We start from the raw sequence: 12,951 nt of genomic DNA on the forward strand, positions 1-12,951 counted from the left end.
GAAAATGAAAAGATTGTGTTAAATGCAAACATAAATGAATAATCAATGTTTATAGAAATTAGAATGTGAAATTAAATATTAAATAAAATATTAAAGGAGGATGAATGAAAAAAAAGATAAATAAGTTTCCAACCTTTAGGAGAAGCCAAGTCATCAACCTTGTTTTCTCCTTTAATATATATATATATATATATATATTCTCCAGATTTTTACTGGCCATTGATAAATGAAATGCACAGAAGAATATATGAGTTCAAAAATATGAACTTCATCCAAGAAAAATAAACTAATAGTGAACAACATAGCAGTTAGTATCAACATACTTGGGATGCATTTGGTTTGATGGAATGGTTTTTGAGGGATTTGGATTTCATGAAAGGATTTGTAATTGGAAAGATTTGGAGTGTCTTTGGGTTGTAGGATTTGCGATTGAACTCATTTTTTTATAAGTTATTTTTATAAGAACAAATTGTTAATAATATTAAAAATAATTAATTTTTTTATTAATTGATTATTACAATACAAATGTTATTTACATATTTTAAAACATTATTACATACAAATCCTATGAAATCTCATGAAATACCAAATCCCTCCAAATCCAATCCTGGAAACCAAAAGGGACCTTAGAACATACCATGAGGACAGGATAACTTTAAAATTATGAAACTGATCTAAGAGAAACATAGAAGTAATGGAACACATATCAGCAACATAGAACATACCCCATGGAAACTCCTTGTTACGAATGTGCAAGTATGGATATGGCTGCAAACATAAATCAGAAAAAACCACGTAAGAGCCCGATAAAAGAAAACATGACAAGAAAAAGTATAGCGCTATTGCATATGAAGTAACAGCCGCAAGGCAGTCAATGACTTGAAAGTAGTACTCCCTTTGTCTCACGAAAATAACAAAACCAACATTCAACATGGTCTTCGCAAACATCACAAACATAAGTGACTATTAGTCAATTATCCAAAATATCCGACAATTATCACAATACCTTAAGTACATTATGAACTCAATCCAATAATATCAATCGTGTTACCAATACAATGAGCAAATAGATAATTTTTAACTTGAAAATTTGCTAAAACAAATATATAGCATGTGTTTAACGAATAAATGGAGTCCATTTGACAATAGTGTAACTTACACATAAGCCAACTTATCAAGGGATGAAAGGAACAAAAGTTCTTTTTCTAGTATATAACATTTATACACGACAAATATTCACATACTCCTTACCTTTGGTGAGGTTTGAGCCCTTAAACCTCCTAGGAGGATGACTCTACTGGTAACCAGGGTACCTCTGGGCCAATTACCATTTGGTAGGCATCACAAGTGTTGTAATAACAATAACATATCTTCCATTTATGATAAGACTGGTAGGCATGAAGAGTGCTAGAAGAACTGTTGTAACAAAATTTCATCTTACAGGTGGTTCATCGAAATGAGGATGGCCCTTGGATAGGTTAACAAATGCAAGAATAGAACAAGCAGCAATGCCTACATAAGTAATCTTCTCCCACTTTGCTGCCTCACCTGTGTTTACGCAATCAAATTATAATCACAATCAACAAGTCATGTCCAGATTCCATCATCAAATACTTCACAGACTAATGCAAGTGCATAGTCGGAACAAACACAGACACAGGATTCACGTCCATCATCAAATACTTCAAAACATTTTTGAAATTAAAAGACATGATTGAGATATCGTAATCACTGAAACCCTAAAATCAAACGGATATAAATCCTTCCTATAGTAACATTACGCGATCAAACAGAACAACCAGATTTCACGAAAGAAAATCAAATTTTCAAACATGTTAGGCTGTAAAAATACATTTAAACATCATCAAAACTGCTGTTGGTAAAAGCAGAGAGAGGAGAATCGTACGAGCTTCTTCATCAGCCGATGCGCCGGAAGAAAATGACCTCTTAGAAGCAGGATTTGGGCGCGCAACACCACGAAGAGCCGCCCGGAGACTCGATCTTACAATCGCCGACGCCATTTTTGCCTTCTCCTGTAGACGAACAAATTTTCCTTAAGCCGAATATACAAAAACACGTCCAAACCCAAATCAAATGAATGGAAAATTCTCGAAATTATTTTTAAAGCATAAATATTACATTACAAAATATTTAATAAAATTTTGAGTAAACTACGAATTTGGTCCCTATGATATGCTGGTTTTTACGAAAGGGATCCTCAAACTTCATTTATTACACATAACACCTTGTAGTATGCACTTTTTGTTGGATTTGGTCCCTGGACCAAACAGCCGTTTGTTATTTCTGTTAAGAAAATGGTCATTTATTATTGTTATTTATAATAATATTAAAAGTTTTGTCTTTTAATCTATACTATCTTATTAAGCAAATTTAGCAAAAGTCTTAAATTCTTAAAATACTAAATGACCAAGATACCCTTTAGTCATTTTTTCACCCCCTCCTCTCCTCACATACACTCATCCTCTCACAACTGATTTTTTTTTAAATTATAATTTTAAAGTTACATTTTATACCCCTATAATTAGTTAATTAATTTATTTTACGTCATTTACTTTTAAATATTTCATTTTAAACTTTTATCAAATTAACATACATAATCGTATATCAATTAAAACATGTTTAAAAAATACATTTTTATTTTAACAAGTTACACCATTATAATCGTCTCGTTAATACCTTCGAAATGAGTTCAATATTGAATAGTTTTTGACTTAATTATATTATTATATATTATATATACTGTGAAAAAATATTTTTAATATTTACGATTTATATTTTTATAGTTATTTATTTATATATATATTATATATTTTGGGGTTAAGCTGTCCAAATTGCACTGTATAATATGTTTTTGGATTTTTTTGAAATATATATATATATATATATATATATACACATGTATTAATTCAACCTTAATCTGAGTTTCTGGACAAGAAAGATGGTAAGCAGTTGAAATTTCATTTCTAAAATCCATCTTTTTTTGTCTTTTCATGGTTTATGATCTGTCAAATTTGTAGTTTTCTTTATTGGTTTTGAGTGTTTATCTTAAAACTCAAGTTTCTTGGTTCTTTGCTCTTGGTGTAAATCGAACACATTTATGGAGTTGTTTAAATATGTTGGATTTTAAATATATTGGATTTTAAAYTGTCATRCAATTTTTTTCATCGATAGWCTGTAATTGGAACCATAACTCTTATTTATTCAAATTGTATTAATATGTAAAGACCAAGTGTAAATTATATCATCATTAAATCTTATCTTATAAAACCAGTGGAACTTCAAAATCGTTAAAATTCATGGCTCCCGCCGCATTGTGCGGGTACACAACTAGTCCTTTTTAGTAATCAATCATTTCATCACACATGGCATAACAAAAAAAAACTTGATCCTTTCCTCTCCTTCTAGCTATTACCTCACTAACTAGCTAATCAGATGCAGACCCCCTATCGGGGATTATGAAACTAGAAATATAAGGAATAAAAACAAAACTCTCCCCCATTTCTTTCCGACAGCTTCGTCGGTCCGGTGAACCCCCTCCCTTTGTGAACCTTCTCCCTTTCCATCAGCTTGATCTGTTGATGTTAGGGACGATGATCCCATAGACCGACCCATAAAAAGGCATACAATGGCACGTGTCATCGTATTATTTTTCTGCTAAAAGGTTAAAAATTTTAAGTTTATGAAAGGTGTAACGTATTGTTTTAGAAGGTACCACCGTATGATATTCAAAAGTTCAAGAAGGTGCAACCCTACCTCGTAGTGAACCAAAAAACTAGTAAAAAAAACTCTTAAAATCATCCAAAAAACCGAAAAAGTCCTCAAAATCGATAAACAAAAAAAACTAAAAAATTCCTCGAAATCAAGCAAAAAAAACTGTAAAAATACCTCGAAACAATGGAATTAGGCTAAAGACACATCGAACAATATTGAACCTTAGTAAAAACATGAAGACAAGTCGAGAAAAACAATATTTTTTGTAATTATTTTTTGTCTATATTATATAGTGCCAACACATAAAAAAAATCTTGGGTCCGTCCCTAGATGATCCTCCCCTCAACCCTCCTCGTTCTTTGCTATCCCGAAGATCCCCATCCACCCACTGCTCCGATCGATGATCCCATCCCTTTCCCCTCCCCATTACTCTGATGTGTGTTTATATATGTGTGGTGTGTGGCTGTGAGTATATATGTGTGTATTGTGGGTAGCGTGGTCTTAGGGACGATGGTGGAGGTTTCAAAGGGAAGGGGTGGCTTTGCAGGTGTCGGAGCAGAAGGGGAAGGGGATGAGAGTGACATAGGGGGAGGACGAGGAAGATGGTGGTGTTAAGAAAAGGGGAAGAAGTTCACCGGTGTTGGTGTGAAAGATTATGAGAAAAGGGTTTTCACGGAAAATGGGTTTCCGCCAGACATAGGTGAATGGTTTGAGGGAAGGACGAAAGTAGGAGACAAAGATGAGTTTTGTTTCTATCTGGCCCTCCAAGTTTATATATATATATATATATAATTTTTTTTCCCGTCCCTAATTCTAAGATTGTTAACTAAAATAATGTTTAAAAAGTGAAAAAATAAATCCCTTTTGCCCTCAACTTTAATAGATTTGATAGATGGTGATTAGGCCAAAGGACCAAACCCAACTAAAAGTGCATACCACAAGGCTTTATATGTAATAAATGAAGTCCGAGGGCCAATTCCATAAAAATCAGCATACCACAAAGACCAAATCTATGACGATTTGTTACGAATTTGGTCCTTTGTCTTCATTTATTACATGATAAATCTCTATGTATGCTATTTGTCTTAACTTTGGTCCCTTGTGCAAACGGCCGTCAATTTATATCCATTAAGTTAGGATAAAACAATCCTTTTGGCATTTTTATTTATCTTCTTTTTTTCTTTTCTTTAAAAAATAATGCCACTTGACCCGGTCCACTCCCTTTTACGTCTTCTATGTCATAAAGAGCATATTAATCCAAAAGACTAAGGCGAAGTTTACAAGACGCTTGCTCTATTAAATGCTTATCAAGTCACTTTATTTTATCGGATAAATATAACAAGGACTAAAAATGTTATCCGGTAAGAACGAAGACAAGAATCTCAAATCTTACCCAGTAAGTGAAGATGAGGACTCTTACCATGAGTAGCGTTTACTGGGATAAATTGTTGCATATGATGCATTTTAGTGAATAAAATATTGTCTGGTAAATAAGCGATAGTGTTAAATTTTATCGGTAAGTACTTACTGGGTAAGTGTTTAGGTAAATGGCCCCTAAATCTAAAAACCCAAAAAGCAAAACCTAGATTTATAAACATAAATATACTCATGAACATTTATTATACACAACAATTTTACATAAATTCATTAAAAAAAAATTGTGATACAACCACTAAAATCATAACTCCAAAACCTAATTCAAACCCTAAATCATAAGCCAAAATAAAAATAGATGTCAAAGAAGATCGTAAACCAAAAAACTCACTTTGTTCTTCTTAGTTATTATACCTGCATAAAGAACAGAGACGAAAGGAGGAGCAACTGTCATTACAACTTACAAATCCATTGACGAAGATCATTGGGACTTACTTCGGTTCTTTGTGACCTGCAAAAAAAAAGATACCAAGATGGACGGGAAGGGGGGTTGTTTATCAAAGTGGAACAAAGGGATGGGCGGGTTTAGATGGAGATACAATAAGTGGTGGCGCCTTACTAATTTTTGGCTATTCGGAGTATGAAATTCATGTGGTGTATATTCATTAATGAAATTTATATAATGTATGTCCGTCAAATTGTAAATTGATATTGCATATGTGTGCAAGTATGTTGATATGAGTATCCAACATCCAATATCTTGTTTTAGAGACCATCTACAGATTGGTTGTGTTACAGTAAGATGTTACATTTTGCCTACTTTTCTTGCCAACAAATTAAAGAAAAAGCTTATAGAACAACAATTACAAAAAGAAACAGTAATTAGAAGAATATTTGCTCTTTGTATCAACAAAACAATATAAGATGCATTCCTTTGGCGACAATGACATATTAGCGCAAGGAGAGCCATCTAAAAAGTGTATTGATTCCATGTCCATGATGACAGTTTTGATACTCAAATATCGTTTGTAGTTTCAGATGGCACATATACCCCATTCTAAGAAGTGTACTGATATAAGGTGGAGTAATGAACCAAAACTGTTTGTCGACCAACATATCATCACACATTGATAACTGCAACCATAATTCTCAACTTTAAACAAGTTTTTGAAAATTACGGTCTTTTTTCTAGATCAGTAAACCAACAACTTCTTAAGGGCTCCCCTCCAGGATCTCACCATGTCGGGATCTTAGAAGTATTGCATAAGTTTGCAAATATTTGGATTTATGCATTAAAATGTTTTATGCATGTGAAAACCTGTAAGCTCACCAACTCTTTGTTGTTGACTCGTTTTATGTTCCATGCTTTTCAGGAGGTAAGTAAGATTTGTTTCACCTGGGAGCATACTCGGGGCAAAGCTGATTTAGTTCCAATCGGAAGTTTTGCAAATGAAGAGTTTTTAAAGTTTTGGTTGTAATATTAAACTCGTTTTATTATGTAAAACTTAAAGTTGTTATCTATTAATTGTTGCTGTGACACGCTTGCCTGTTGCATCTTGCGTTTCCGCTTTAGCGGGGTGTGACATACTTGGTCGGATAAAACCTTTATCCAACAATTCATTCAATTAAGACATTAACTCCTTTAAGTAGCGTAGATGAAGAAGAAGAAGCACAATTGTAGATCACAAATACTTTTTTTCGTATTCACAAATGATAAATTATAAACAAGTAACATCATTATTATTTAATTCTATAAGTATTGCTTATAAATTTTATAAACGAATTTATCAAGAAATCTAAACATTTATCAACATTATCACTTCATTTTATTTTATTGAAATAAAAATAATATTTTCGGTTTTGTTTCCCAATTTCTGGAGAAATCAAAAGCGGATTCATATACTTTCGATAGAACACGACACGTGGTGTATGGTCAATTAAATATGGATTATAGATAAGATTAAGCATCTATAAAATATTTTCTATTTTTCTTAAAGTAAAAAGTTAAAATCAACATATTTTTATTTTTAGAGATCTCATCACTAATTTAAAAGACTGTATATAAAATAATATTAATTCAATTCAATTGGTGGATTGAACTAAAAAAACTCATCTCTCTCTTTAAAAAAGAGTTTTAGTGAAATCTATATATTTAGAGTTTTCTATTTCATAGAACAAGATATGAAATCTGTTGGAGCATTATAAAGAACAAGAACTTTATTTTCTCTATTTTAGAGAATCTGTTTGAGATACTCTAAAAGGTGAGATGGTGTTATATGCATCATTTTAATGTTAAAATCATGTCGAATTATATATTAAAAATATAAAATGTAAGTTTTGATGTTGATGTATGTGAGAAAGAAATTACTACATTTAGCCTACCACAACAAAACACAAGTTACTTTATCATTTGTTAAGAAGATGGTAATTTTATTAAAAAAAACTCTTACTAATCTAACATTTTTTCCGGTTAAATATGTAGTTTCTGTAGAATAAAAGAACAACATATTCATCTTTTTCATTTATACTACAAAATATGATTGTCTCTTGTGTGAGGAATCGTGAACAACTCGTTAACATGATGTGATCCAAAACAGAAGACCTTCAAGGGAAGAAGTTGGTATGCAGATGCAATAAAAAGACCCTCCTTCCTTTTCAAAAACTTCTCTTTCAAGACTCATGCTGCAGCTATCAACGTGAAATGATATATTGGTTGACAACTAGCTTCGGATCACCAAATGCACATTATACCACCACTCTAGAGACTGGTGCATAAGCCCCATCCGAAATTACAAACGATATTTTAATATCCAAATTCTCACAAAAACTACAAGTTTGATAGATTATTATTTGTACTTTATGCTGAAAACATTTTTAGTGGGCGTATAAGTAGATAAAGTAGTTAAGGGGCCATGGTATACCTAATAAATGTTGATTCGATCATTTACCTTACCTCATGAACATAACATCGACCAAGGATCTTCTTTAGTAAGAGCAATGGAAAGGACACAAGAGACGCCAACACATACCAGACATTGTTACCTATGATGTGGTTTCAATGGATTAGAATCTTACCCGTAAGCATTTGGCTAAACAGTAAATAAGCATTTAGTAAATGGCAATGATACTACGATAATAAAGTTGGTATCGTGAATGTAAGCAAGTAGTAATTCAGCAAGAGAGAAACCAAGCATTGCTAAAACTAGGGTTTTTGAGGTTGGAAAACGTTAGGGATTACATAGAACAGCAACAACATCAAGAAAATTCATTAGGAGCAGTCATTTCATGATATAACATTCAATCAAATCTAAAAAGATAATCCTGAAACAAAGGATATAAGGGATCAGTATTCCTCTTCCTCATCGTCTTCACCCTCGCCCGACTCAAGCCCAACCTCTTCATAATCCTTCTCCAATGCAGCCAAATCCTCACGAGCTTCAGAGAATTCACCTTCCTCCATCCCCTCACCCACATACCAGTGGACAAACGCCCTCTTTGCATACATAAGATCAAACTTATGGTCGATCCTTGAGAACACCTCTGCAACACTTGTCGAGTTAGATATCATGCACACCGCCCTCTGCACCTTTGCAAGATCCCCACCAGGAACCACAGTTGGCGACTGGTAATTGATACCACATTTGAAACCCGTTGGACACCAGTCAACAAACTGAATGGTGCGTTTTGTCTTGATGGTTCCTACAGCTGCATTCACATCCTTTGGTGCAACATCACCCCTGTACATGAGGCAGCAAGCCATGTACTTACCATGGCGAGGATCACACTTGGCCATCATAGACGATGGCTCAAATGCAGTGTTGGTGATCTCTGCAACTGACAGTTGCTCATGGTATGCTTTCTCAGCAGAGATAACAGGTGCATAAGATGAAAGCATGAAGTGGATCCTTGGGTAAGGTACAAGATTTGTCTGAAACTCGGTAACATCCACATTCAAAGCTCCATCAAACCTTAAAGAGGTGGTCAACGAAGAAATGACCTGTATATATGTTAAATTACTTCCATCAGACACCAAAGAAATTAAATGGCACTTTTAGGTTACATTTACCTACTGCTGAACCACTTATTCAGTCAGCATCAGCTGGGTTTACCTAAAGACTGATAGGCATCATTATTATTTCACTTCCTGGGTCAGCACAGGATAATAAGGGTATTTTGTTTTTTGTTGGTAAATGACATCTTAGTAAAGTTGTACCTGAGAAACCAAACGGTTAAGATTGGTGTAAGTTGGGCGTTCAATATCAAGAGAGCGCCTACAGATATCATAGATGGCCTCATTGTCGAGCAGCACAGAGACATCGGTATGTTCCAAGAGAGAGTGGGTGGATAGCACACTGTTGTACGGCTCCACGACAGAGGTTGAAACCTGGGGTGAAGGATACACGGTAAATCCCAGCTTGGACTTTTTCCCATAGTCCACAGACAAACGCTCCAGCAGAAGAGAGCCAAGACCAGAACCGGTTCCTCCACCGACAGCATTGAACACTAAGAAACCCTGGAGACCAGTGCAGTTGTCAGCAAGTTTTCGGATGCGATCCAGGCACAAGTCGACAATCTCTTTTCCAACTGCAACATGAGAAATTTAATCAGCAACATATTGATGCTTAATAAACAAAAAGACCTAAAAATGGGGCAGGGCATTTACTGGTATAGTGGCCACGTGCAAAGTTGTTAGCGGCATCTTCTTTCCCGCTGATGAGCTGCTCAGGGTGAAATAGTTGGCGGTATGTTCCGGTCCTCACCTCATCAATGACAGTGGGCTCAAGATCTACAAAAATAGCACGGGGAACATGTTTCCCAGCACCTGTTTCGCTGAAGAAAGTGTTGAAGGCGTCATCACCTCCCCCAACAGTCTTGTCACTTGGCATCTGGCCATCAGGCTGTCAAACCCATAAAAATGTTAAAAGAGTTAAATCAAACATATCCAACAAAAACATCTATTCTGTATATGTACTATACAGGAGACATCTTACTCGCATAGGCCAACCATTTCAATAAAAAGAGCCCTCCTCCATGAGGAGTTAGACACGAGTTAAGAACGAGTTTGACTTCTAATTTAACAAATAGACCAACCTTCACAGTTATCAATACCACATCTACTAAACACCATCACACCATGAAGCAATACACTCGTGTCTCGTGAGAGACTCAGATCTCAGAACATTTCGCAGATATCATAGTCAAATTAGTACCAGGTAAAACAGAGTAAAAAGATATGACGCATATACACAGGAGAAGATCAATAGGGCTATACTCGAGTAATATACACAGACTCAGATCTCACAACCCCTTACAAGTATCATACTCGAATTAGTACAACGTGGAAAATACTTAAAAGATATGATGCATTTACGTAGAAGAATATCAGAAGGCAGGTATAATGAATAATACCATAAGCGTGGTTTGTAAATGGCATTCACATCAAGTACATAAATCGATTCAAACTCATCATGCGATAAAAGCAACATATCATCAAGAAAAAACATACATCGATTTCAAGAAATCAGACGCAAATGAGGCCGTGAAAATGGGTATAAATACGCATCAAGAACCGTAGATCTAGATATCCAACATACGGTTAGATCTGAAATATTTGGCATCACAGTATCCTTCCATGTGCATTGTCATTTTACAAAACATTTTAAACCATTCATTTGGCTACATTATCGACAAAAACCACGAATTCAACACAGATCTGAAGAGTGTCGAGTAAATCTGGTACAGACAAACCCAAAACAATAACAAAACCAAGGCAAGAAGAAAATCTACTCCAATCAAGCGCCATATAATATAAACCGTTCAAATAACACATCAAAACCCTAGATCTGACTAGAAAACAAGATATACCTGAATGCCGTGTTCCAAACAGTAGAGTTCCCAACAGGCATTGCCAACCTGAATACCGGCCTGACCGATGTGAACTGAAATGCACTCTCTCATCTTCGTTTCCTTTCCAAAAAACTGGAAAACGAGCAGAGTAAGATCGGAGATCTAGGGATTCAGTGGAAGAAGATATTCGAAGAGCGTTTATTAAGACGCCTCAAACGGATTTGAAATTTGGCATGCCGGTTTCGGGGATCAAGGGTTTAAATAGGAGTAAATTACGTTTTTAGTCCCTATAATTTGTTAAAATTACGATTTTCATTCTTGTGATTTAGAAATTATGATTTTGTTCCTTATACTGTAATACATTATTGTTTTTGTCTCTAAGACTAACTCTTAACTTGAAGTACAAGGGATGAAAAAGTGAAGAATTATAAACTATAAGGATTAAAATAGCAATAATTATAAATTATAAAAACAAAAATAACAATTTTCATACCATAATGATAAAAATCGCAATTTTCAAATTATAGGGACTAATATTACAATTTGTAACAAACCACATGGACAAAAATTGCAATTTACTCTTTAAATAGAGATATCAGAGAACGTGAGTCTCCTACGTCGGTTGCCACAAGTATACGATTTCGCCTGCACCAAAATTAAAAATGAAATGTTACAAATACTACCCCTCAAGTTTTACCAAGTTTCCTTATTTTGCTATTTGATTAAATTTTTTAACTTCGAAGGCATCTAGGTCATAATTATCGGGTATGTCAAATGTGCACAAAAACCTAACGAATTAACTCAACTTGAAGCAACTAATGTCTAATCAAGTCACCAAATCTTCAAATCGCATGTATTTGACTTGGTTGGAATTGAGTTAGGAGTTGTTTGTTTATTTTTTAATAGTTTCATTAAGATGTAGCATCTGAATCTTTAAGAGATGAATCTTGTTTGACAAAAAAAAAAATTTGTCTCTTAATAGTTCTAAAACTCTTTGAATGATTTTGTATCTTGGGTCTCCCTTAACCATTTAACGCTATAATTTCATTGTAAACAATTAACAAAAAAATATATTTCATTTTGCACTATATCATAAGCGCATCTTAATTATTTTGATTACTTAATCATTTTTCACCAAACCATTCAGCAACTGTTAAACAACCCCTTAGAGTCATTTGAACCCAAATTGATGAATGGGATACCCTCATGTTCATTGGATTTAATATGATTGTTAAATTTTCTTATGAGTATATACATTAGACCATTACACCTTGACCCTCTTTATATATGCAAATTTTAAATGCTTTTTCGAACTCTATATAATTCATTCATATATGTATTCAGTAAATGTGATCATATACACAAAATTGCAAATTAAAAAAATTAGTTGAATGTGATCTATTTAAGAAGTATAGCTAAGGGGTTGTTTGTTTACCTCTTAATAGTTTCATTAAGAGGCAACCTCTGAAATGTTAAGATGTGAATCTTGTTTGACAAAATAAAAGTCTTTCTCTTAATGGTTCTAAAACCCTCTGAATGATTTTGTATAATGTATCTCCCTTAACCATTAAGAGCCATAATTTCATTGTACACAAATACACAATTACCAAACAATTATATTTCATTTTGCACTATATCATGAGAGTCTAATAATCATTTTGACCACTTAATCATTTTGCACCAAACCATTCAGCAATTGTCAAACAACCCCTAAGTTGTACCAATTACTTTATGATAAATACACCAAATCTAGATAACAAACATACATGAATATTTTGATGTACCATATTTTCAACTTGACTAACCCAACCCAAATTCTACTGTTTGAGTTGGGTTGAGATTCTGCAAACTACAAACATTAGGTTTGGTTGTACAAATATTTTTAACTGATCAACTTAACTCATGTTCACCCCTAGAAAATGTGGTTGGTTTAAAATATATTTGGCAACTAACTGATAAACAAACTAATGGGTCGTTTATCAAATGTTGGCCTAGTTT

The 12,951-nt window shown here is 33.9% G+C and overlaps 2 protein-coding genes across 2 annotated transcripts in view; both read right to left on the reverse strand.

Annotated features, from left to right (window-relative positions):
* LOC112515416 (cytochrome c oxidase subunit 6a, mitochondrial) overlaps positions 1-2,087 on the reverse strand; it is a 9,093-nt gene extending 7,006 nt beyond the window's left edge. Inside the window, exons 1-3 of the mRNA XM_025122216.1 lie at positions 1,907-2,087; positions 1,442-1,548; positions 726-768 (exon numbers count right to left, since the gene is read on the reverse strand). Of these exons, the coding sequence (XP_024977984.1) occupies positions 726-768; positions 1,442-1,548; positions 1,907-2,021 (265 nt within the window). The 5' untranslated portion in view covers positions 2,022-2,087. The remainder of the gene's footprint in view (positions 1-725; positions 769-1,441; positions 1,549-1,906) is intronic.
* Positions 2,088-8,253: 6,166 nt separating this feature from the next.
* LOC112515948 (tubulin alpha chain-like) lies at positions 8,254-11,182 on the reverse strand. The gene is made up of 4 exons (XM_025122932.1): positions 10,972-11,182; positions 9,770-10,004; positions 9,320-9,690; positions 8,254-9,103 (listed from the first exon to the last, which is right to left on the reverse strand). The coding sequence occupies exons 1-4, from the start codon at positions 11,062-11,064 to the stop codon at positions 8,450-8,452; spliced, it is 1,353 nt and encodes a 450-aa protein (XP_024978700.1). The 5' UTR covers positions 11,065-11,182; the 3' UTR covers positions 8,254-8,449.
* Positions 11,183-12,951: the final 1,769 nt, after the last annotated feature.

The sequence above is a fragment of the Cynara cardunculus genome (genome assembly GCF_001531365.2).
Source record: "Cynara cardunculus var. scolymus isolate 2C chromosome LG 7, CcrdV1, whole genome shotgun sequence".
In the NCBI taxonomy this organism is placed as follows: Eukaryota; Viridiplantae; Streptophyta; class Magnoliopsida; order Asterales; family Asteraceae; genus Cynara; species Cynara cardunculus.